The sequence below is a fragment of the Salvelinus alpinus genome, chromosome 3 (assembly GCF_045679555.1).
Source record: "Salvelinus alpinus chromosome 3, SLU_Salpinus.1, whole genome shotgun sequence".
Taxonomy (NCBI): domain Eukaryota; kingdom Metazoa; phylum Chordata; class Actinopteri; order Salmoniformes; family Salmonidae; genus Salvelinus; species Salvelinus alpinus.
In genome coordinates, this window is record NC_092088.1 from 78,297,644 (window position 1) to 78,324,215 (window position 26,572).

The 26,572-nt window shown below is 44.4% G+C and overlaps 1 protein-coding gene across 1 annotated transcript in view; it reads right to left on the bottom strand.

Moving 5' to 3' along the window:
• Nucleotides 1-26,572, bottom strand: part of LOC139571404 (kinesin-like protein KIF19) — a 74,491-nt gene that overhangs the window by 19,010 nt on the left and 28,909 nt on the right. The window contains exons 3-4 of the mRNA XM_071394246.1: nt 9,695-9,893; nt 6,796-6,932 (exon numbers count right to left, since the gene is read on the bottom strand). Coding sequence (XP_071250347.1) covers nt 6,796-6,932; nt 9,695-9,893 — 336 coding nt within the window. The remainder of the gene's footprint in view (nt 1-6,795; nt 6,933-9,694; nt 9,894-26,572) is intronic.

Consider the following 26,572-nt stretch of genomic DNA (forward strand, 5'->3'; position numbering starts at 1 on the left):
TAGCTTGAGGAAAAATAGCTTGTAGAATAGCTTGTAGAAGAATAGCTTGTAAAATAGCTTGTAGAATAGCTTGTAAAATAATAGCTTGTAGATAGTAGAATAGCTTGAGGAAAAATAGCTTGTAGAATAGCTTGTAGAAGAATAGCTTGTAAAATAGCTTGTAGAATAGCTTGTAAAATAATAGCTTGTAGAATAGCTTGTAGAATAGCTTGTAGAATAGCTTGTAGAATAATAGTTTGTAGAAGAATAGCTTGTAGAATAGTAACTTATAGAATAGCTTGTAGAAGAATAGTTTGTAGAAGAATAGTTTGTAGAATAATAACTTATAGAATAGCTTGTAGAAGAATAGTTTGTAGAAGAATAGTTTGTAGAATAATAACTTATAGAATAGCTTGTAGAAGAATAGTTTGTAGAATAGCTTGTAAAATAGCGTGTAGAAGAATAGCCTGTAGAATAATAGTTTGTAGAAGAATAACTTGTAAAATAATAACTTATAGAATAGCTTGTAGAGGAATAGTTTGTAGAATAATAACTTGTAGAATAGCTTGTAGAAGAATAGCTTGTAGAATAGCTTGTAGTAGAATAGCTTGTAGAATAGCTTGTAGAAGAATAGCTTGAAGTAGAATAGTTTGTAGAATAATAACTTATAGAATAGCTTGTAGAAGAATAGTTTGTAGAAGAATAGTTTGTAGAATAATAACTTATAGAATAGCTTGTAGAAGAATAGTTTGTACAAGAATAGTTTGTAGAATAATAACTTATAGAATAGCTTGTAGAAGAATAGTTTGTAAAATAACTTGTAGATGAATAGCTTATAGAATAGCTTGTAGAAGAATAGCTTGTAGAATAATAACTTATAGAATAGCTTGTAGAAGAATAGTTTGTAGAAGAATAGTTTGTAGAAGAATAGCTTGTAGAAGAATAGCTTATAGAATAGCTTATAGAATAGCTTGTAGTAGAATAGCTTGTAGAATAACTTGTAGATGGATAGCTTATAGAATAGCTTGTAGAAGAATAGTTTGTAGAAGAATAGCTTGTAGAATAATAACTTATAGAATAGCTTGTAGTAGAATAGCTTGTAAAATAAATTGTAGATGAATAGCTTATAGAATAGCTTGTAGAAGAATAGTTTGTAGAAGAATAGCTTGTAGAATAATAACTTATAGAATAGCTTGTAGAATAATAGTTTGTAGAAGAATAGCTTGTAGAAGAATAGCTTGTAGAAGAATAGCTTATAGAATAGCTTACAGAATAGCTTGTAGAATAATAGCTTATAGAATAGCTTATAGAATAGCTTGTAGTAGAATAGCGTGTAGAATAATAGCTTATATAATAGCTTATAGAATAGTTTGTAGAATATTAGCTTATAGAATAGCTTGTAGTAGAATAGCTTGTAGAATAATAGCATGTAGAAGAATACCATGTAGAATAATAGCTTATAGAATAGCTTGTAGAATACTGGCATGTACAAGAATACCATGTAGAATAATAGCTTATAGAATAGCTTGTAGAATAATAGCATGTAGAAGAATACCATGTAGAATAATAGCTTATAGAATAGCTTGTAGAATAATAGCATGTAGAAGAATACCATGTAGAATAATAGCTTATAGAATAGCTTGTAGAATAGCTTATAGAATAGCTTGTAGAATAATACCATGTAGAATAATAGCTTATAGAATAGCTTGTAGAATAATACCATGTAGAATAATAGCTTATAGAATAGCTTGTAGAATAATACCATGTAGAATAATAGCTTATAGAATAGCTTGTAGAATAATAGCATGTAGAAGAATACCATGTAGAATAATAGCTTATAGAATAGCTTGTAGAATAATAGCTTATAGAATAGCTTGTAGAATAGTTTGTAGAATAATAGCTTATAGAATAGCTTGTAGAATAATACCATGTAGAATAATAGCTTATAGAATAGCTTGTAGAATAATAGCATGTAGAATAATAGCATGTAGAATAATACCATGTAGAATAATAGCTTACAGAATAGCTTGTAGAATAATAGCATGTAGAATAATAGCTTACAGAATAGCTTGTAGTTGAATCATAAGATAGCAAGTGTCAAACTTCAAATCAATGGCATTATGTAATTTCCATGTCTTATGCATTCTGTAATCAATGCTAATTTCTTCCAAACACAAGGACACTGGCTGTCGCTCATTCTACTCTAGAAATATTTCTCTGCTGGACGTCTTTGGCTGATTGAGCGTTCTTTCCATTTCTGGTCTTTTTAATAAAGAGCTGTCTATCATCTGTCTCTTTCTGTCTATATGAAGACAGGATGAACAACTTAGAGTGAATCTCTGCATGCGTCACTGTTTGCTTAGAAGGAATACCATTATGTTATCAACCATAATCATGAAGGTTGCTACCATCGCATCACTCCTTGTCAAGGTTTCTTTTCATTATGATGATTGTTCTTGGAAAGAAATTGGGAATTAATCATACAAAATAAGCACAATGTTAAGCTAAGCTTGCAGACAAAATGAATCACTTTCAAATACTGACAAAGCAGTGTAAATCAATCTGAATTAAAGAGATAGGGAATCAATGTGATATGTGGTACAAGAATGGATGCTGTAATCTGTTTTGAGGCTCTCTTAAACAGATGGGCATCCTTTTTAGGTTCCAATATCAAGGGCTTTGACATTGTGCATATATATATATATATATATATGGCTCTGTTGGTAGTTTGTAGCATTGCAATCAGTGTCAATATCTGACTAGTCCACACAGGCACACAGACACACAGACACACCGACACACAGACGCACCGACGCACAGACACACCGACACACCGGCACACAGGCACACAGGCACACAGACACACAGGCACACAGGCACACAGGCACACAGGCACACAGACACACAGACACACCGACACACAGGCACACAGGCACACAGACACACAGACACACAGACACACAGGCACACAGACGCACAGGCACACAGATGCACAGGCACACAGATGCACAGGCACACTGGCACAGACCGACCACTATCTTTTATCAGAACTTTATTATCCTATCACATGGCCACACAGATAATCTCTCAGCCAACGAGACGCAAGAAACCACTCTACAAACAAGTCCATCATTGTCTATTTTCCAGCAAACACAGCCACTATTGACCTCAGTCAGTGGTTATGTTGTTTTAGTCTTATCAGAAGCGGTTGTCATAGTTTGTTGACACTTTCATCTACATGACTATCACCCTGAACCATTGAATAAAGTGAAACACAGTGGTGGTTCTAAGTTAGTATACTATACGGTGACTACATCACTGTTGGTGACCTTAGACGAACTCAAAGTCTTGTGGGTCATATACAGTGGGGAGAACAAGTATTTGATACACTGCCGATTTTGCAGGTTTTCCTACTTACAAAGTATGTAGAGGTCTGTAATTTTTATCATAGGTACACTTCAACTGTGAGAGACGGAATCTAAAACAAAAATCCAGAAAATCACATTGTATGATTTTTAAGTAATTAATTAGCATTTTATTGCATGACATAAGTATTTGATACATCAGAAAAGCAGAACTTAATATTTGGTACAGAAACCTTTGTTTGCAATTACAGAGATCATACGTTTCCTGTAGTTCTTGACCAGGTTTGCACACACTGCAGCAGGGATTTTGGCCCACTCCTCCATACAGAACTTCTCCAGATCCTTCAGGTTTCGGGGCTGTCGCTGGGCAATACGGACTTTCAGCTCCCTCCAAAGATTTTCTATTGGGTTCAGGTCTGGAGACTGGCTAGGCCACTCCAGGACCTTGAGATGCTTCTTACGGAGCCACTACTTAGTTGCCCTGGCTGTGTGTTTTGGGTTGTTGTCATGCTGGAAGACCCAGCCACGACCCATCTTCAATGCTCTTACTGAGGGAAGGAGGTTGTTGGCCAAGATCTCGCAATACATGGTCCCATCCATCCTCCCCTCAATACGGTGCAGTCGTCCTGTCCCCATTGCAGAAAGGCATCCCCAAAGAATGATGTTTCCACCTCCATGCTTCACGGTTGGGATGGTGTTCTTGGGGTTGTACTCATCCTTCTTCTTCCTCCAAACACGGCGAGTGGAGTTTAGACCAAAAAGCTCTATTTTTGTCTCATCAGACCACATGACCTTCTCCCATTCCTCCTCTGGATCATCCAGATGGTCATTGGCAAACTTCAGACGGGCCTGGACATGCGCTGGCTTGAGCAGGGGGACCTTGCGTGCGCTGCAGGATTTTAATCCATGATGGCGTGGTGTGTTACTAATGGTTTTCTTTGAGACTGTGGTCCCAGCTCTCTTCAGGTCATTGACCAGGTCCTGCCGTGTAGTTCTGGGCTGATCCCTCACATTCCTCATGATCATTGATGCCCCACGAGGTGAGATCTTGCATGGAGCCCCAGACCGAGGGTGATTGACCGTCATCTTGAACTTCTTCCATTTTCTAATAATTGCGCCAACAGTTGTTGCCTTCTTACCAAGCTGCTTGCCTATTGTCCTGTAGCCCATCCCAGCCTTGTGCAGGTCTACAATTTTATCCCTGATGTCCTTACACAGCTCTCTGGTCTTGGCCATTGTGGAGAGGTTGGAGTCTGTTTGATTGAGTGTGTGGACAGGTGTCTTTTATACAGGTAACGAGTTCAAACAGGTGCAGTTAATACAGGTAATGAGTGGAGAGCAGGAGGGCTTCTTAAAGAAAAACTAACAGGTCTGTGAGAGCCGGAATTCTTACTGGTTGGTAGGTGATCAAATACTTATGTCATGCAATAAAATGCTAATTAATTACTTAAAAATCATACAATGTGATTTTCTGGATTTTTGTTTTAGATTCCGTCTCTCACAGTTGAAGTGTACCTATGATAAAAATTACAAACCTCTACATGCTTTGTAAGTAGGAAAACCTGCAAAATCGGCAGTGTATCAAATACTTGTTCTCCCCACTGTATATATAAACTCCCAGTCATTTATTGGGTAAATCACCAACGTTTCGGCATCACTGTACCTTCTTCATTAGACATGTTGTCAGGATATTCGAGAAACAAACACAGACACAGGTTGTGTCCCAAAATAGCACCCTATTCCCTATATAGTGTACTACTTTGAAATGTAGTACACTATATACAGTGGGGAGAACAAGTATTTGATACACTGCCGATTTTGCAGGTTTTCCTACTTACAAAGCATGTAGAGGTCTGTAAATTTTATCATAGGTACACTTCAACTGTGAGAGACGGAATCTAAAACAAAAATCCAGAAAATCACATTGTATGATTTTTAAGTAATTCATTTGCATTTTATTGCATGACATAAGTATTTGATCACCTACCAACCAGTAAGAATTCCAGCTCTCACAGACCTGTTAGTTTTTCTTTAAGAAGCCCTCCTGTTCTCCACTCATTACCTGTATTAACTGCACCTGTTTGAACTCGTTACCTGTATAAAAGACACCTGTCCACACACTCAATCAAACAGACTCCAACCTCTCCACAATGGCCAAGACCAGAGAGCTGTGTAAGGACATCAGGGATAAAATTGTAGACCTGCACAAGGCTGGGATGGGCTACAGGACAATAGGCAAGCAGCTTGGTGAGAAGGCAACAACTGTTGGCGCAATTATTAGAAAATAGAAGAAAATAGAAGAAGTTCAAGATGATGGTCAATCACCCTCGGTCTGGGGCTCCATGCAAGATCTCACCTCGTGGGGCATCAATGATCATGAGGAAGGTGAGGGATCAGCCCAGAACTACACGGCAGGACCTGGTCAATGACCTGAAGAGAGCTGGGACCACAGTCTCAAAGAAAACCATTAGTAACACACTACGACGTCATGGATTAAAATCCTGCAGCGCACGCAAGGTCGCCCTGCTCAAGCAGGCGCATGTCCAGGCCCGTCTGAAGTTTGCCAATGACCATCTGGATGATCCAGAGGAGGAATGGGAGAAGGTCATGTGGTCTGATGAGACAAAAATAGAGCTTTTTGGTCTAAACTCCACTCGCCGTGTTTGGAGGAAGAAGAAGGATGAGTACAACCCCAAGAACACCATCCCAACCGTGAAGCATGGAGGTGGAAACATCATTCTTTGGGGATGCTTTTCTGCAAAGGGGACAGGACGACTGCACCGTATTGAGGGGAGGATGGATGGGGCCATGTATTGCGAGATCTTAGCCAACAACCTCCTTCTATCAGTAAGAGCATTGATGATGGGTCGTGGCTGGGTCTTCCAGCATGACAACGACCCGAAACACACAGCCAGGGCAACTAAGGAGTGGCTCCGTAAGAAGTATCTCAAGGTCCTGGAGTGGCCTAGCCAGTCTCCAGACCTGAACCCAATAGAAAATCTTTGGAGGGAGCTGAAAGTCCGTATTGCCCAGCGACAGCCCCGAAACCTGAAGGATCTGGAGAAGGTCTGTATGGAGGAGTGGGCCAAAATCCCTGCTGCAGTGTGTGCAAACCTGGTCAAGAACTACAGGAAACGTATGATCTCTGTAATTGCAAACAAAGGATTCTGTACCAAATATTACATTCTGCTTTTCTGATGTATCAAATACTTATGTCATGCAATAAAATGCTAATTAATTACTTAAAAATCATACAATGTGATTTTCTGGATTTTTGTTTTAGATTCCGTCTCTCACAGTTGAAGTGTACCTATGATAAAAATTACAGACCTCTACATGCTTTTTAAGTAGGAAAATCTGCAAAATCGGCAGTGTATCAAATACTTGTTCTCCCCACTGTAGGGAATATGGTTCAACCTGGGATGCAAACATAGACAGTATGTATTCTCACCTCCAGGTATGACATGGAGATGTTGTACTGCATGTCATCGCTGGTCTCCTCGATGGCTTTGAACAGGTCATTTAGAGTCCGTACGTAGATCCCCGGTTCTCTGTCCGTCCCTAACATAGTGAAGGTCTTCCCACAACCTACACACACACACACACACACACACACACACACACACACACACACACACACACACACACACACACACACACACACACACACACACACACACACACACACACACACACACACACACACACACACACACACACACACACACACACACACAATCACAGTTTTCAGTTTGAGAATAATAGTGTCAATACCAAACAACAGCATTGAAGAGAATTGAATGGCACTGAACGGCATTGAAGAGCATTGAAGGGCATTGAACGGCATTGAAGGGCATTGAAGGGAATTGAACGGCATTGAACGGCACTGAACGGCATTGAAGAGCATTGAAGGGAATTGAAGGGAATTGAACGGCATTGAATGGCATTGAATGGCATTGAACGGCATTGAATGGCATTGAACAGCGTTGCACAGCCTTGCACAGCATTGAACAGCCTTGCACAGCATTGAAGAGAAAAGTGCAGTTGCAAAATCCATCAAGCACTATGATGAAACTGGATCTCATGAGGACGCCACAGGAAAGGAAGATCCAGATTTACCTCTGCTGAAGAGGATAAGTTCATTAGAGCTACCAGCCTCAGAAATTGCAGCCCAAATAAATGCTTCACAAAGTTCAAGTAACAGACATCTCAACATCAACTATTCAGAGGAAACTGCATGAATCAGGCCTTCATGGTCGAATTACTGCAAAGAAACCACTACTAAAGGACACCAATAATAAGAAGAGACTTTCTTGGGCCAAGAAACACAAGCAATGGACAATAGACTGGTGGAAATCTGTCCTTTGGTCTGATGAGTCCAAATGTGAGATTTTTGATTCCAACCGCCGTGTCTTTGTGAGACGCAGAGTAGGTGAACGGATGATCTCTGCATGCGTGGTTCCCACCGTGAAGCATGGAGGAGGTGTGATGGTGTGGGGGTGCTTTTCTGATGACACTGTCTGTGATGTATTTAGAATTCAAGGCACACTTAACCAGCATGGCTACCACAGCGTTCTACAGCGATACACCATCCCATCTGGTTTGCACTTAGTGGGACTATCATTTGTTTTTCAACAGGACAATGACCCAACACACCTCCAGGCTGTGTAAGGGCTATTTGACCAAGAAGGAGAGTGATGGAGTGCCTCATCAGATGACCTGGCCTCCACAATCACCCGGCCTCAAGCCAAATGAGATGGTTTGGGATGAGTTGGACTGCAGAGTGAAGGAAAAGCAGCCAACAAGTGCTCAGCATATGTGGGAATTCCTTCAAGACTGTTGGAAAAGTATTCCAGGTGAAGTTGGTTGAGAGAATGCCAAGAGTGTGCAAAGCTGTCATCAAGGCTGGCTACTTTGAAGGGTAGCTACTTTGAAGGGTGGCATCACTCCTTGTCAAGGTTTCTTTTCATTATGATGATTGTTCTTGAAAAGAAATTGGGAATTAATCATACAAAATAAGCACAATGTTAAGGTAAGCTTTTGATTTGTATAACACTTTTTTAGTTACTACATGATTCCATGTATTATTTCATAATTTGTATGTATTCATTATTATTCTAAAATGTAGAAAATAGTAAAAATAAAGAAAAACCCTTGAACGAGTAGGTGTCCAAACTTTTGACTGGTACTATATATTTTTCATAACCAAAAATATTGTATATTCAGCTGTTTGAAGCTGGTGTACAAAACAGAAAGTAAAAGACGCACAAACAAAACTTCAGAATGGGAAGCAAAGAAAAAGCACACATAGAACAGATCTTCTGATTCTTAGATGGGAATGAAAGACCTATAACTCATATTTATATGAGCATTTGGTTGGGTCGCCCAAATTGTTGCATATTGTAGCTTTAAGGTCAGTTCAGTTCATTTATTTGGCCTTGTATGTGTGCACACGACTTTTAAACTCAATATTAAAAGGCCTTCTTGTTGAAAGCTTAACCCCAGTCAACCTTTATTTCCTGATATCATGCCTGTTTTGGTCGAGGAGGACAGGTCACAAGAGGTCTTAATTCAGTTTTGGACAACAAGGCTGTGACACACTGAGTTTAATTAGTTTAATTCAAGCAGAGATTAAGAGCAGTGAGTCTACAGGGAAAGACAGACAGGAGGAAGAAAGGAGGGAGGGAGGGAGGGATGGAGGGGAAGATGTCTAACTGTCTGTCTGACCATCTGTCTGAGCGCTGCATCTCAGCAGTCTGGTGCTACATATGACATCATTTCCTGTCTTCCCATTAAAAGCAAAATGAGAGAAAGCACCGTACACCTATTCCCATTCCCAACATATCAGACTAATTAGAATCTAGAACCACCACATTAATCAAACAGTGGAAAAGGAAGATCGTACTACATGATTTATGAGTTTGATCATACCGCTGAAATTAGATAAATACATAACAAGAAATAACCATGGATAAAAAGGCATGTGGTCAGGATCATCAACCCCCAGGCTGGTTATTTCCTGGGTAATGTTCTCCTCTGCCGCCCATTGTTTGGTCGATAGAGGCTTAGTTCTCCCCTGGTGCCCAGTGGGTGGTAAATAGAGGCTTAGTTCTCCCCTGGTGCCCAGTGGGTGGTAAATAGAGGCTTAGTTCTCCCCTGCCGCCCAGTGGGTGGTAAATAGAGGCTTAGTTCTCCTCTGGTGCCCAGTGGTTGGTAGATATAGGCTTAGACCAGCCCTGGTGCCCAGTGGGTGGTAAATAGAGACTTAGACCAGCCCCGAGGACAACACACACAGGGACAGAGGACACACACCCACAATTAGAATAGAGGATAGGGCGGCTATGACAAACCTGTGGGTCCGTAGGCAAAAACAGTGGCGTTGTAGCCGGAAATGAGGCCTTCGATCAGGCCCTTGGTCGTGGCTCTGTACACCTCTTCCTGGTTGGCTGAGCAGTCAAATGCAACGTCGAACATATAGGTCTTCTCCCGGGAACGGTTAGCACGCAGGATATTATCTGGATCCTCCGTGGGGTTCATCAGAACAACCATCTATAGCAGGGAGGGAGGAGGAGGAGGGGGGAGGAAGGAAGGAAGGAAGGAAGAAGGGAGAGGAGGCGGGAGGGAGATGGAGGGATGGGGGAGAATGGATGGAGGAGGGAGAGGGAGAAGGAGGGGAAGGAGGGAGCGAGGGAGAAGGGTGGAAAGGGAGGGAGGGGTAGGTAGCGATGGGGAGAGGGGAGAAGGGAGGAGGCAAGAGGAGAAGGGAGGGAGCAGGAGGAGGAGGAGGAGGGAGGGAGCAAGGGAGAAGGGGGACAAGGGAGGGAGGGAGGAGGCAGGAGGAGGGTAGAGGAGGGAGGGGGAAGGGAGGAGGGGCAGAGAAGGATGAAAAGAGAGAGAAAGGGACATTTGAATGATTAGTCATCACACTAGAGAAACATCATTGCATAACATATAATATAATAATACTTTTTGTTTTAAAATAAACATTTGAAGGTCAAATCATCTGAATGAATCTGTCAGTAGAGAATGACTGCTATTACCCCAGAGGCCCACTACACTCCTCATTCACTCCTGCTGCCATCTGCCACAGTATGACTGTCTGCACCGTAATGGCTGACAGTTACCCAGCTCTGTGCAGGTAATTCAAGTGGCGAAGAGAAACTGATGGGCACAGCAGCAGCTAGAGGAGGGGTCTGAAGATTTAAACAAGGCCTTTAATCCATCTGCAGCTGGAGAACACAGGGGGCCCAGGGGCCCTCCTGTTGGGTAGAGCCACAGTGCCCCTCCACACACACACTGCGTCCCAATTCCCTCTATTCCCTAGTGCACTCATATGACCCTGGTCTAAAGTAGTGCACTACAGTATATATGGTGTTGGAGCACATTTGGGTGTACACTCCAGACCACCAAGGGCAGATAAATGGTGAACACATCAGGGGATCTACAAACATACGTATGCTGTTTGAAAGTATGCTGTATGTGTTCATGGTGGAAGAACTCACGATTCTAACCACAATCAAACCAATGCAAGAAACACCAAACAAGATACACAGGATTGCTACAGTCAACTCTTCAGATCAGTATTCATTCATTCAAGGTAACCGCTATTGCTAAGTTTGAGGTATCTAATTGCTACCATCCACTCACCTAGTGACATTGGCTACTTAATAATCTAAGATTTCAGAGTCCATCCACAGGGGCACATCACAGAAGCACATCACAGGGGCACAGCCCAGTGGAACATCACAGGGGCATATTACAGGGGCACATCACAGGGGCACCGCACAGTGGCACATCACAGGGGCATATTACAGGGGCACATTACAGGGGCACATCACAGGGGCACATTACAGTGGCACATCACAGTGGCACATCACAGAAGCACATCACAGGGGCACAGCCCAGTGGAACATCACAGGGGCATATTACAGGGGCACCGCACAGTGGCACATCACAGGGGCACATTACAGGGGCATATTACAGGGGCACATTACAGGGGCACCGCACAGTGGCACATCACAGGGGCACATTACAGGGGCACATTACAGGGGCATATTACAGTGGCACATCACAGGGGCACATCACAGGGGCACATTACAGGGGCACATCACAGGGGCACATTACAGGGGCACCGCACAGTGGCACATCACAGTGGCACATCACAGGGGCACATTACAGGGGCACATTACAGGGGCACATTACAGGGGCACATTACAGGGGCACCGCACAGTGGCACATCACAGGGGCACATCACAGGGGCACATCACAGGGGCACATTACAGGGGCACATTACAGGGGCATATTACAGGGGCACATTACAGGGGCACATTACAGGGGCACATTACAGGGGCACATTACAGGGGCACATTACAGGGGCACATTACAGGGGCACATTACAGGGGCACATCACAGGGGCACATCACAGGGGCACATTACAGGGGCATATTACAGGGGCACATTACAGGGGCACATTACAGGGGCACATCACAGTGGCACATCACAGTGGCACATCACAGGGGCATATTACAGGGGCATATTACAGGGGCACATCACAGTGGCACATCACAGGGGCACATCACAGGGGCACATCACAGGGGCACATTACAGGGGCACATTACAGGGGCACATCACAGGGGCACGCACAGTGGCACAGGGGCACATCACAGGGGCATATTACAGGGGCATATTACAGGGGCACATCACAGGGGCACATCACAGGGGCACATCACAGGGGCACATCACAGTGGCACATCACAGGGGCATATTACAGTGGCACATCACAGGGGCACATCACAGGGGCACATCACAGTGGCACATCACAGGGGCATATTACAGGGGCACATCACAGGGGCACCGCACAGTGGCACATCACAGGGGCACCGCACAGGGGCACATCACAGGGGCACCGCACAGGGGCACATCACAGGGGCACCGCACAGTGGCACATCACAGGGGCATATTACAGGGGCACATCACAGTGGCACATCACAGGGGCACATTACAGGGGCACCGCACAGTGGCACATCACAGGGGCACATCACAGTGGCACATCACAGGGGCACATTACAGGGGCACATTACAGGGGCACATCACAGGGGCACCGCACAGTGGCACATCACAGGGGCACATTACAGGGGCACATCACAGGGGCACATTACAGGGGCATATTACAGGGGCACCGCACAGTGGCACATCACAGTGGCACATCACAGGGGCACATTACAGGGGCACATCACAGGGGCACATTACAGGGGCATATTACAGGGGCACATTACAGTGGCATATTACAGGGGCACATCACAGTGGCACATCACAGGGGCACATTACAGGGGCACATTACAGGGGCATATTACAGGGGCACATCACAGGGGCATATTACAGGGGCACATTACAGGGGCATATTACAGGGGCACATCACAGGGGCATATTACAGGGGCACCGCACAGGGGCATATTACAGGGGCACATCACAGGGGCATATTACAGGGGCACATCACAGGGGCATATTACAGGGGCACATCACAGGGGCACATCACAGGGGCATATTACAGGGGCACATTACAGGGGCATATTACAGGGGCACATCACAGGGGCACATTACAGGGGCATATCACAGGGGCACATCACAGTGGCACATCACAGGGGCACATTACAGGGGCATATTACAGGGGCACATCACAGTGGCACATCACAGGGGCATATTACAGGGGCACCGCACAGTGGCACATCACAGGGGCACATCACAGGGGCACATTACAGGGGCACATCACAGGGGCACATCACAGTGGCACATCACAGTGGCACATCACAGTGGCACATCACAGGGGCACATCACAGGGGCACATTACAGGGGCATATTACAGGGGCACAGCACAGTGGCATGGTGTCAGAATGTAATGACTGTAATAATGAAGAGAACTCATTCCATTACAGCCAGGGGAAACACTTAGACAGGATTGTGAACATTATTCACTTCACTAAGGCGTCGTCTGGGAGACCTAGCCAGCTCCCCAGACCTTTGTTTGCCAGCAGAGGAGTGAGTCAAAGCTCAGGAGTCAGTTGGACACTGTGGTGAATATTAAATCATTGTCTCTTGAACGTCGCTCTCTTTTTTGAGTAGACTTCAGGGCTACTGGATGTTGTAGTGTGCGTGCGTTCAGGTTTGAAATGGTCTGTTTTGTTCATGTCCAGCTCTGAGGGGCTTGAGACAGCCTTTAGGTTCAGGACAGTGTGTGTATGTTGTGTGTGTGTGTGTGTGTCTGTCTCTCTGTGTGTGTGCGTCTGAACGGTCTGGATCTGGTCTAGTATCCACAGCACAGCCCTGTTTGATAACTCCTCAGTAATGGAGCATCTCACTTTGAAGCCTCTTGGTTTAAATTCAAGAGGAGAAATCTGACTTTTAAAAGCATACAATTACAGAGACAGAACAAAACACACACCCAGCTGTAATCAGCAAACAGAGGAGAGGATTGAGGTAAGAGGGGGGAGAGAGGAGAAGGAGAGAGGGAGAGAGAGAGGAGAGAGGGAAGAGAGGGGTAAGAGAGGGGGAGGGAAGAGAGAGAGGAGAGGAGTAAGAGAGAGAAGAGGAGAGAGCGAGAGAGAGAGGAGAGAGGGAAGAGAGAAAAGAGACCAGACATTTTCCTCTCCTCCTTTTATGTGATTAATCTAGACTCTATGCTTTCTTTATAAAGTACCTTATATTATGGTTCTTCCTTCTGCCAAAAGTGAGGGAGAGAAGAAGAGCTCCCATTGTTGTGAAGAAGAAGAGAAGAGACCAGGTGAAGACTTGACCTCAGAGAAGAGCCAGTAATCAGATGTATTTGGGCTGGTGACACTGTAGCAGCTCCCTTTCCCTTCTATCTCTCTATATCTCCCTCTCTCCTTCCTACTCTTCCCCCAGCAGCTCCCTTTCCCTTCTATCTCTCTATATCTCCCTCTCTCCTTCCTACTCTTCCTCCAGCAGTTCCCTTTCCCTTCTATCTCTCTATATCTCCCTCTCTCCTTCCTACTCTTCCCCCAGCAGCTCCCTTTCCCTTCTATCTCTCTATATCTCCCTCTCCTTCCTACTCTTCCCCCAGCAGCTCCCTTTCCCTTCTATCTCTCTATATCTCCCTCTATCCTTCCTACTCTTCCTCCAGCAGTTCCCTTTCCCTCCTATCTCTCTATATCGCCCTCTCTCCTTCCTACTCTTCCCACAGCAGCTCCCCTTCCCTTCTATCTCTCTATATCTCCCTCTCTCCTTCCTACTCTTCCCCCAGCAGCTCCCTTTCCCTTCTATCTCTCTATATCTCCCTCTCCTTCCTACCCTTTCCCAGCAGCTCCCTTTCCCTTCTATCTCTCTATATCTCCCTCTCCTTCCTTCTCTTCCCCCAGCAGCTCCCTTTCCCTTCTATCTCTCTATATCTCCCTCTCTCCTTCCTACTCTTCCCACAGCAGCTCCCTTTCCCTTCTATCTCTCTATATCTCCCTCTCTCCTTCCTACTCTTCCTCCAGCAGCTCCCTTTCCCTTCTATCTCTCTATATCTCCCTCTCTCCTTCCTACTCTTCCCACAGCAGCTCCCTTTCCCTTCTATCTCTCTATATCTCCCTCTCTCCTTCCTACTCTTCCCCCAGCAGCTCCCTTTCCCTTCTATCTCTCTATATCTCCCTCTCTCCTTCCTACTCTTCCCCCAGCAGTTCCCTTTCCCTTCTATCTCTCTATATCTCACTCTCTCCTTCCCTCTCTCCTTCCTACTCTTCCTCCAGCAGTTCCCTTTCCCTTCTATCTCTCTATATCTCCCTCTCTCCTTCCTACTCTTCCCCCAGCAGCTCCCTTTCCCTTCTATCTCTCTATATCTCCCTCTCTCCTTCCTACTCTTCCCCCAGCAGCTCCCTTTCCCTTCTATCTCTCTATATCTCCCTCTCTCCTTCCTACTCTTCCCCCAGCAGTTCCCTTTCCCTTCTATCTCTCTATATCTCACTCTCTCCTTCCCTCTCTCCTTCCTACTCTTCCTCCAGCAGTTCCCTTTCCCTTCTATCTCTCTATATCTCCCTCTCTCCTTCCTACTCTTCCCCCAGCAGCTCCCTTTCCCTTCTATCTCTCTATATCTCCCTCTCTCCTTCCTACTCTTCCTCCAGCAGTTGCCTTTCCCTTCTATCTCTCTATATCTCACTCTCTCCTTCCTACTCTTCCCCCAGCAGCTCCCTTTCCCTTCTATCTCTCTATATCTCCCTCTCTCCTTCCTACTCTTCCCCCTGCAGCTCCCTTTCCCTTCTATCTCCCTTCTATCTCTCTATATCTCCCTCTCTCCTTCCTACTCTTCCACAGCAGCTCCCTTTCCCTTCTATCTCTCTATATCTCCCTCTCTCTTTCCTACTCTTCCCCCAGCAGCTCCCTTTCCCTTCTATCTCTCTATATCTCACTCTCTCCTTCCCGCTCTCCTTCCTACTCTTCCTCCAGCAGTTCCCTTTCCCTTCTATCTCTCTATATCTCCCTCTCTCCTTCCTACTCTTCCCCCAGCAGCTCCCCTTCCCTTCTATCTATCTATATCTCCCTCTCCTTCCTACTCTTCCCCCAGCAGCTCCCCTTCCCTTCTATCTCTCTATATCTCCCTCTCTCCTTCCTACTCTTCCCCCAGCAGCTCCCCTTCCCTTCTATCTCTCTATATCTCCCTCTCTCCTTCCTACTCTTCCCCCAGCAGCTCCCTTTCCCTTCTATCTCTCTATATCTCCCTCTCCTTCCTACTCTTCCCCCAGCAGCACACTTTCCTGCTGCACTGACATCCTCTCTATGATCACATTTCTCAGGAAACACAGTATTGTAAACCTTCTCTCTAGCCAGGGTCAGGGATACTGAGTAACCTACAGACCTGCGTCAGTCTGGTGTTCTCACCAACAACGTGACAAAACTAAGAAATATTGTGTGTGTGTGTGTGTGTGTGTGTGTGTGTGTGTGTGTGTGTGTGTGTGTGTATAGGGTGGATATGACAGAAGGGATAGAGATGGCTCTGGCCTTGATGAACTTCAACCTGACTATCTGTCTGAGAGCCCTGCTCTACTCTACTCTGGTGAGGTCAGAAGTCAGAAAGGCTGGAAGCCACTTACTACAGTAGCTGACAGGCACGGCTGTGTCCATGTATCTCTGTGTCCGTGTGTGTTTCAGTAGGCATCAGTGAGCATATACAGTCCATTAAGAAAGTATTCAGACCCCTTGACTTTTTCCACATTTTGTTACGTTACAGCCTTATTCTTAAATTGATTAAATAAAAAATGTTCGTCATCAAACTATACAGTTGTTAAAATGGCGCCGAAGAGGATGGCTGACGTTTTACATGCCCGTAATCAATTGTGCTATTTTTAATTTTTTTTGCGTTGTTTGTAACTTGTTTTTTAACTTATTTTGTACATAATGTTGCTGCTACCATCTCTTATGACCGAAAATAACTTCTGGACATCAGAACTGGGATTACTCACAACGAACTGGAAGAAGCTTTTTCCTTTAACTTCTTGAGAATACAGGGGGTGCTATTTTCCCATTAGCATAATTTGCTCTACAGATTAAACTGCCTCTTATTCAATTATTGCTCTTACTATATGCATATAAATAATACCATTGGAAAGAAAACAATCTCTAGTTTCTAAAACCGTTTCAATTTTGTCTCTGAGTGATACACAAGTCATTTGACAGCACTTTCCCTGACCAAGAAGTAGAATGCAAGAAGTCTATGCTCGCTTCAACGCTCTGCCTATATATGGTCATGACCCCTATGACCAGAAACACACTTCATTCGCCTTCCTCTGGGTGTCAAGAGGACGTCAGAGGAGAAATTCTTTGTTTATCTGGTACTGACGTGAAATAAGACCTATTTCTTTGGCGTGACCGACAACTTCCGGTTTTCTGATTCGCACGAGTTGGAGCTGCGATTGTGTACTGTTTTGCTGGCGTTATGGATGAAAACTATCTCCGTGTCGAATTTTGTTTGATACATGTGACCATATCATCGTAATGTATGTTTTTTCAATATAGTTTAATCAGATTATTTGAATTTTTTCGGGAGTTTTGTGGTGTTCCGTTGTCTGATTTTATTTACGTTTGAGAGATCCGTGCCACTCGACCAGTACCTGTGCTAAATGGAGTGGGAAAGGAACAATTCTGAACGGAACCAACGACTCATCTTGACAAAGGACACTTTGATCAACATTCTGATGAAAGATCAGCCATAGTAAGACCCAATTTACGATGTTATATCATATCTGTTGTGCATGTGAACTGGCCGTGGGCGCCTAGCCGAATCTGCCTGGTATAGCTATGCTAATTTAGCGCTACATTTTGTTTTCGTTATAAAACATTTAATAAATCTGAAATATTGTTTGGATTCACCAGATGTTGGGCTTTCAATATCTGTACGCTGTGTATTTTTCTGAAATGTTTTAAGATGAGTAATTCGTTATATGACGTTGGTCTCTGTAATTGTTCTGGCTGGGTCAGCACTATTTCAGATTGCAGCTGCAATGTAGAACTGTGATTTATACCTGAAAAATGCAAATTTTTCCCCCCAAAAACTATGCTATACCATAAATATGTTATCAGACTGTCATCTTATGAAGTTGTTTCTTGGTTAGTGGCTATATATATTTTTATTTAGTCGAATTAGTGATAGCTACTGACGCAGGAAAAAACTATTGGGAGTAAAAAAATCGTGTCCTTTGCTAACGTGGTTAGCTAATAGATTTACATATTGTGTCTTCCCTGTAAAACATTTTAAAAATCTGAAATGGTGGCTTTATTCACAAGACCTGTATCTTTCATCTGGTGTCTTGGACTTGTGATTTAATGATATTTAGATGCTACAAGTTACTTGTGACGCTATGCTAGCTATGCTACTCAGTGGGGGGGGGGGGGGGGGGGGGTGCTACCGGATCAGGGTTGGTGACTCGTGAGAAGTTAACGAGTCCGACGAGAAAGATATACTGCTCTCCCGGGAACAGGCCCAGATCCTTGTCATTTGCGTGAAGAAAAGACGGAGGAAAGGAGGACAGATCAGGCTGTCTTTAGAGAATCTGTAGGCGAGCAAGTAAACTCCCATTGCCATCAATTATATTTGCTAACATTCAATCATTGGAAAATAAAATGGATGACCTACGATTACGACTATCCTACCAACGGGACATTAAGAACTGTAATATCCTATGTTTCACTGAGTTGTGGCTGAATGACGACACGGACAATATGCAGCTGGAGGGATTTTCAATGCACCGGCAGGACAGAGAAGCTACATCTGGCCAGACGAGGGGTGGGGGTGTGTCTTTTTGTCAATAACAGCTGGTGCGCAATGTTTAATACTAAAGAAGTCTTGAGGTATTGCTCGTCTGAGGTAGAGTACCTTATGGTAAGCTGTAGACCACACTATCTACCAAGAGAGTTCTCATCTATATCATTCTTAGCCATCTATTTACCACCACAGACCGATGCTGGCACTAAGACCGCACTCAACCAACTCTATAAGGCCATAAGCAAACAAGAAAATGCTCATCCAAAAGCGGCACTCTTAGTGGCCCGGGGACTTTAATGCAGGCAAACTTAAATCAGTTTTACCAAATTTTTATCAACATGTCACATGTGCAACCAGAGGAAAAAAAACTCTAGACCACCCTTTCTCCACACAAAGAGACGCATACAAAGCTCTACCCTGCCCTCCATTTGGTAAAACCGACCATAATTCTATCCTCCTGATTCCTGTTTACAAGAAAAAAATACAGCAGGAAGTACCAGTGACTCGCTCAATACGGAAGTGGTCAGATGGTGCGGATGCTACACTACAGGACTGTTTTGCTAGCACAACCTGGAATATGTTCCGGGATTCATCCAATGGCATTGAGGAGTATACCACATATGCAACCGACTTCATCAATAAGTGCATCGATGACGCCCCTCCCCCCCCCCCACACAGTGACCGTACGTGCATAATCCAACCAGAAGCCAACATCCGCATTGAGCTCAAGGCTAGAGCTGCCACTTTCAAGGAGCGGGACACTAATCCGGACGCCTATAAGAAATCCTGCTATGCCCTCAGACGAACCATCAAAAAAGCAAAGCGTCAATATAGGATTAAGATTGAATCCTACTACACCGGCTCTGACGCTCGTCAGCTGTGGCAGGGCTTGAAAACTATTATGGACTACAAAGGGAAACCCAGACGTGAGCTGCCCAGTGACGCGAGCCTACCAGACAAGCTAAATGCCTTTTATGCTCGCTTCGAGGCAAGCAACACTGAAGCATACACAAGAGCTCCAGGTGTTCTGGATGACTGTATGATAACGCTCTCGGTAGCCGATGTGAGCAAGACCTTTAAACAGGTCAACATTCACACAGCCGCGGGGCAGATGGATTACCAGGACGTGTACTCAAAGCATGCGCAAACCAACTGGCAAGTGTCTTCACAGAGATTTTCAACCTCTCCCTGACTGAGTCTGTAATACCTACATGTTTCAAGCAGACCACCATAGTCCCTGTGCCCAAGGAAGCGAAGGTAACCTGCCTAAATGATTACCACCCTGTAGCACTCACGTCGGTAGCCATGAAGTGCATTGAAAGGTTCGTCATGGCTCACATCAACAGCATCCTCCCGGATACCCTAGACCCACTCCAATTCACATACCGCCCCAACAGATCCACAAATGACTCAATCTCAACAGCACTCCACACTGCCCTTTCTCACGTGGACAAAAGGAACACCTATGTGAGAATTCTGTTCATTGACTACAGCTCAGCGTTCAACACCATAGTGCCCACGAAGCTCATCACTAAGCTAAGAACCCTGGGGCTAAATACCTCCCTCTGCAACTGGATCCTGGACTTCCTGACAGGCCACCACCCAGGTGGTGATGGTAGGTAGCAACACACCTGCCACGCTGATCCTCAACACTGGAGCTCCCCAGGGGTGCATGCTCAGTCCCCTCCTGTACTCCCTGTTTACCCACGACTGCATGGCCAGGCACGAATCCAACACCATCATAAAGTTTGCACACGACACAACAGTGGTAGGCCTGATCACCGACAACGACGAGACAGCCTATAGGGAGGAGGTCAGAGACCTGGCCGGGTGGTGCCAGAATAACAACCTATCCCTCAACGTAACCAAGACTAAGGAGATGATAGTGGACTACAGGAAAAGGAGGACCGAGCACGCTCCCATTCTCATCGACGGGGCTGTAGTGGAGCAAGTTGAGAGCTTCAAGATCCTTGGTGTCCACATCAACAACAAACTAGAATGGTCCAAACACACCAAGACAGTCATGAAGAGGGCACGACAAAGCCTATTCCCCCTCAGGAAACTAAAAAGATTTGGCATGGGTCCTGAGATCCTCAAAAGGTTCTACAGCTGCAACATCGAGAGCATCCTGACTGGTTGCATCACTGCCTGTAACGGCAATTGCTTGGCCTCTGACCGCAAGGCACTACAGAGGGTAGTGCGTACGGCCCAGTACATCACTGCGGCTAAGCTGCCTGCCATCCAGGACCTCTACACCAGGCGGTGTCAGAGGAAGGCCCTAAAAATTGTCAAAGACCCCAGCCACCCCAGTCATAGACTGTTCTCTCTACTACAGCATGGCAAGCGGTACCAGAGTGCCAAGTCTAGGACAAAACGGCTTCTCAACAGTTTTTACCCCCAAGCCATAAGCCTCCTGAACAGGAAATCAAATGGCTACCCGGACTATTTGCATTGTGTGCCCCCCCCCAACCCCTCTTTTTACACTGCTGCTACTCTCTGATTATCATATATGCATAGTCACTTTAACTATACATTCATGTACATACTACCTCAATTGGGCCGACCAACCAGTGCTCCCGCACATTGGCTAACCGGGCTATCTGCATTGTGTCCCGCCACCCGCCAACCCCTGTTTTACGCTACTGCTACTCTCTGTTCATCATATATGCATAGTCACTTTAGCCATATCTACATTAACATACTACCTCAATCAGCCTGACTAACCGGTGTCTGTATGTAGCCTCACTACTTTTATAGCCCAGCTACTGTATATAGCCTGTCTTTTTACTGTTGTTTTATTTCTTTACTTACTTATTGTTCACCTAATACCTTTTTTGCGCTATTGGTCAGAGCCTGTAAGTAAACATTTCACTGTAAGATCTACACCTGTTGTATTCGGCGCACGTGACAAATAAACTTTGATTTGATTTGATGCCAGTGCACACAGTCCAACTGATATGGCATCGTGTGATGTCAGTGCACACAGTCCAACTGATATGGCATCGTGTGATGTCAGTGCACACAGTCCAACTGATATGGCATCGTGTGATGCCAGTGCACACAGTCCAACTGATATGGCATCGTGTGATGCCAGTGCACACAGTCCAACTGATATGGCATCGTGTGATGCCAGTGCACACAGTCCAACTGATATGGCATCGTGTGATGTCAGTGCACGCAGTCCAACTGATATGGCATCGTGTGATGCCAGTGCACACAATCCAACTGATATGGCATTGTGTGATGTCAGTGCACACAGTCCAACTGATATGGCATCGTGTGATGCCAGTGCACACAGTCCAACTGATATGGCATCGTGTGATGCCAGTGCACACAATCCAACTGATATGGCATTGTGTGATGTCAGTGCACACAGTCCAACTGATATGGCATTGTGTGATGCCAGTGCACACAATCCAACTGATATGGCATCGTGTGATGTCAGTGCACACAGTCCAACTGATATGGCATTGTGTGATGTCAGTGCACACAGTCCAACTGATATGGCATCGTGTGATGCCAGTGCACACAGTCCAACTGATATGGCATCGTGTGATGCCAGTGCACACAGTCCAACTGATATGCACTTGAACCACTGAAAGCTGTCAATATGAGAGTTAAGATCAGGCAAGGCTAAGGCCAGACCAGTCTAGACAAACTGGAACTTCTATCTCCTTTCCTATATTTCCTATCCTATCACATTTCCTATATCTCCTATCCTATCACATATTTCCTATCCTATCACCCATCTCCTTTCCTATATCTCCTATACTATCACCCATCTTCTGTCTCCTTTCCTATATCTCCTATCTTATCACCCATCTTCTATATCCTATCTCACTCGCAGGCCACAGGAGCAACAGGACAAGACTATACAAGGCAAGACAAGACAAGAACTTGCAGTCCAGTCCAGTATGGTTTGAGGGGTAAGAGAGAGGATGGCAGAGTCTGATTTTCCATGTGACCTCCTTCCAGGCTGTGGCCTTGGAAAGTTTACTTCTCTTCTCTTGACTCCAGTACTCACTAATTCATGGGTCAAAGACAGGACACAAGACCTGAAACTGATGGATCGACACACTGTGTCTGACCGCTGACTGCAGAGGCCGTGGAAACCAAAAGCAATTTCCTGATTGATGATTCTGGTAAACATGGCATCTGCATCCCAAATGGCATCTATTTCCCTATGCAGTGCACTACTTTTGACCAGAGCCCTATTGGCCCTATACGGGGGAATAGGGTGCCATTTGGGATGCAGACGACATCTTCTTCTTCATCTGTTTTAATCATGGTGGCTGTCTAGACCCACAATGGATGTCACATGGTTGAACCACTTCACATTGGGATGCAGTCTAGAGTCAACGTCAATCTCAGCTGACAAAACATCCACAGCATGGATTCAGACACTGGGCTACAGAGAGAGAGAGAGTGAAGGTACTCTAAACCTTTTAAATATTTATGCCCCCGTCCTCAACTATCACCCGTCCCAAATGTGCCTCTCTACTTCTCTCTCTAACCCCCCCCCCCCCCCCCCCCTCTCTATCTATCTATCCCCTCTCCTTCTCTCTCTCTCCCTCATTCCACTATCGGGTGTAACCAGCACCAAAAGGCAACTACTCACTGAGACAGCTGCTGCCTATTTTATGTCCTAATCCCACTACAATATAACAGAATAGAATAAAATGTGATTCTTCAATAAAACTCTAACATTACAGGCGCCAGAAAATCATAATAGCGTGAGATTGACCAAAAATAGTTCCCTACATTCTGATTGGGAAAGATTAGTTAGGATCTCATTCCCTACCTCTTGGCCTACTCTTGGACTGACAGAGGTACATGCTTCAAGAGATTGGCTGTCAAAATGGATATATATGAGAGAGAGAGAGGCCCACACACAGAGAGAGAGAGAGAATTTAATTTGAATTGAGAGAGACCAAACCACACGATTAACAACATTGGAGACTTTATGGAACACAAAGCCTTCACTATCTCATCCTGGAACATCCAAAGACCTGAGGCCATCTGCCTTTGGTCTAAATAGCAGGAACCTGGACTTCATCAAAGAAATACAGACATTGTCATCCTATAAGAAACATGGTATAGAGGAGACAGACCCACTGGTTGCTCTCTAGGTTACAGAGAGTTGGTAGTCCCATCCACCAAACTAAAGTGTGAAAGTGTGAAAAAGGGAGGAGACTCAGGGGGTATGCTAATTTGGTAAAGAGCAGACCTAACTCACTCTATTAAATGAATCAAAACAGGAACATTTTACATTTGGCTAGAAATTCAAAAGGAAATTATCTCAACAGAGAAAAATGTCATACTACCTATATCCCCCCACTAGAATCCCCAAACGTTAATGAAGACAGCTTCTACATCCTAGAGGGGGAAATCAATAATTTCCAAGCCCAGGGACATGTACTAGTCAGTGGCGACCTAAATGCCAGAACTGGACAATAACCTGACACCCTCAGCACACAGGGGGACAAACATCTACCTGGAAGTGACAGCATTCCCTCCCCCATATGCCCCCCTAGGCACAACTATGACAACATAACCGGGTCACAACTCCTGCAGCTCGGTCGCACGCTGGGTATGTACATAGTCAATGGTACGCTTCGAGGGGACTCCCGTGGTAGGTACACCTACAGTGGCAATAAATAATATGTGAACCCTTTGTAAATACCTGGATTTCTGCATAAATTGGTCCTGTAATTTGATCTGATCTTCATCTAGGTCACAACAATAGACAAACACAGTCTGCTTAAACTAATAACACACAAACAATTATACGTTTTCATGTCTTTATTGAACACACCTTGTAAACATTCACAGTGCAGGGTAGGAAAAGTATGTGAACTCTTGGATTTAATAACTGGTTGACCCTTGTTTGGCAGCAATAACCTCAACCAAACGTGTTCTGTAGTTGCGGATCAGACCTGCACAACAGTCAGAAGGAATTTTGTTTCAGTTCCTCTTTACAAAACTGTTTCAGTTCAGCGATATTCTTGGGATGTCTGGTGTGAACTGCTCTCTTGAGGTCATGTCACAGCATCTCAATCGGGTTGATGTCAGGACTCTGACTGGGCCACTCCTGAATGAATATTTTCTTCTGTTGGAGCCATTCTGTTGTTGATTTACTTCTGTGTTTTGGGTCGTTGTCCTGTTGCATCACACAACTTCTGTTGAGCTTCAATTGGCGGACACATTCTCCTGCAAAATGTCTTGATAAACTTGGGAATTCATTTTTCTATCGATGATAGCAAGCTGTCCAGGCCCTGAGGCAGCAAAGCAGCCCCAAACCATGATGCTCCCTCCAACATACTTTACAGTTGGAATGAGGTTTTGATGTTGGTGTGCTGTGCTTTTTTTTCTCCACACAAAGTGTTGTGTGTTCCTTCCAAACAACTCAACTGTAGTTTCATCTGTCCACAGAATATTTTGGAACATCCAGGTGCACTTTTGAAAACTTCAGACGTGCAGCAATGTTTTTTTTGGACAGCAGTGGCTTCTTCTGTGTTCTTCCTTGTTTTGTGTTTTACGTATCGTAGACTCGTCAACAGAGATGTTAGCATGTTATAGAGATTTCTGTAAGTCTTTAGCTGACACTCTAGGATTCTTCTTAACCTCATTGAGCGTTCTGCGCTGTGCTCTTGCAGTCATCTTTGCAGGACGGCCACTCCTAGGGAGAGTAGCAACAGTGCTGAACTTTCTCCATCTGTAGACGTGGGCTGATGAACATCAAGGCTTTTAGAGATACTTTTGTAACCCTTTCCAGCTTTATGCAAGTCAACAATTCTTAATCTTAGGTCTTCTGAGATCTCTTTTGTTCGAGGCATGGTTCACATTAGGGAATGCTACGTGTGAAAAGCAAACTCAAATTTTGTGAGTGTTTTTTATACGGCAAGGCAGCTCGAACCAACATCTCCAATATCGTCTCACTGATTGGACTCAAGGTTAGCTGACTCCTAGTCATTAGTCTAGGGGTTCACATACTTTTTCCAACCTACAATATAAATGTATAAATGATGTATTCAATATAGACAAACAAATACAATAATTTGTGTGTTATTAGTTTAATCACACTATGTTTGTCTATTGTTGTGACTTAGAAGAAGATCAGATCAAATTTGATGACCAATTCATGCAGAAATCCAGGTAATTCAAAAGGATTCACATACTTTTTCTTGCCACTGTATAGCTAATCTCTTGGCAGTAGTACTGTAGACTACTTTATCACTGACCTCAACCCAGAGTCTCTTAGAGCGTTCACAGTCAGCCCACTGACACCCCTATCAGATCACAGCAAAATCACAGTCAACTTGAACAGAGCAATACTCAATCATGAGGCTTCAAAGCCAAAGGAACTGAATAATATTAAGAAATGCTATAGATGGAAAGAAATAGATACCAAAAAACTATTAGGCAACAACAAATTCTTCAAAGTAGCCACTCTTTGCCTTGATGACAGCTTTGCACACACTTGGCATTCTCTCAACCAGCTTAAACTTCTTAGGGCTGCAATCCTGTTAACGGGATTGATATGACAACAGCCAGTGAAAGTGCAGGGCGCCAAATTCAAACAACCGAAATCTCATAATTAAAATTCCTCAAGCATACAAGTATTTCACACCATTTTAAAGATACACTTCTTGTTAATCCCACCACAGTGTCCGGTTTCAAAAAGGCTTTACAGCGAAAGAACCACAAACGATTATGTTAGGTCACCGCAAAATCACAGAAAAAAACAGACATTTTTCCAGCCAAAGACAGGAGTCACAAAAAGCAGAAATAGAGATAAAATGAATCACTAACCTTTGATGATCTTCATCAGATGACACTCATAGGACTTATATGTTACATATATGTTTTGTTCGATAAAGTTCATATTTATATCCAAAAACCTCAGTTTACATTGGCGCCATGTTCAGAAATGCCTCCAAAATATCTGGAGAAATTGCAGAGAGCCACATCAAATAAC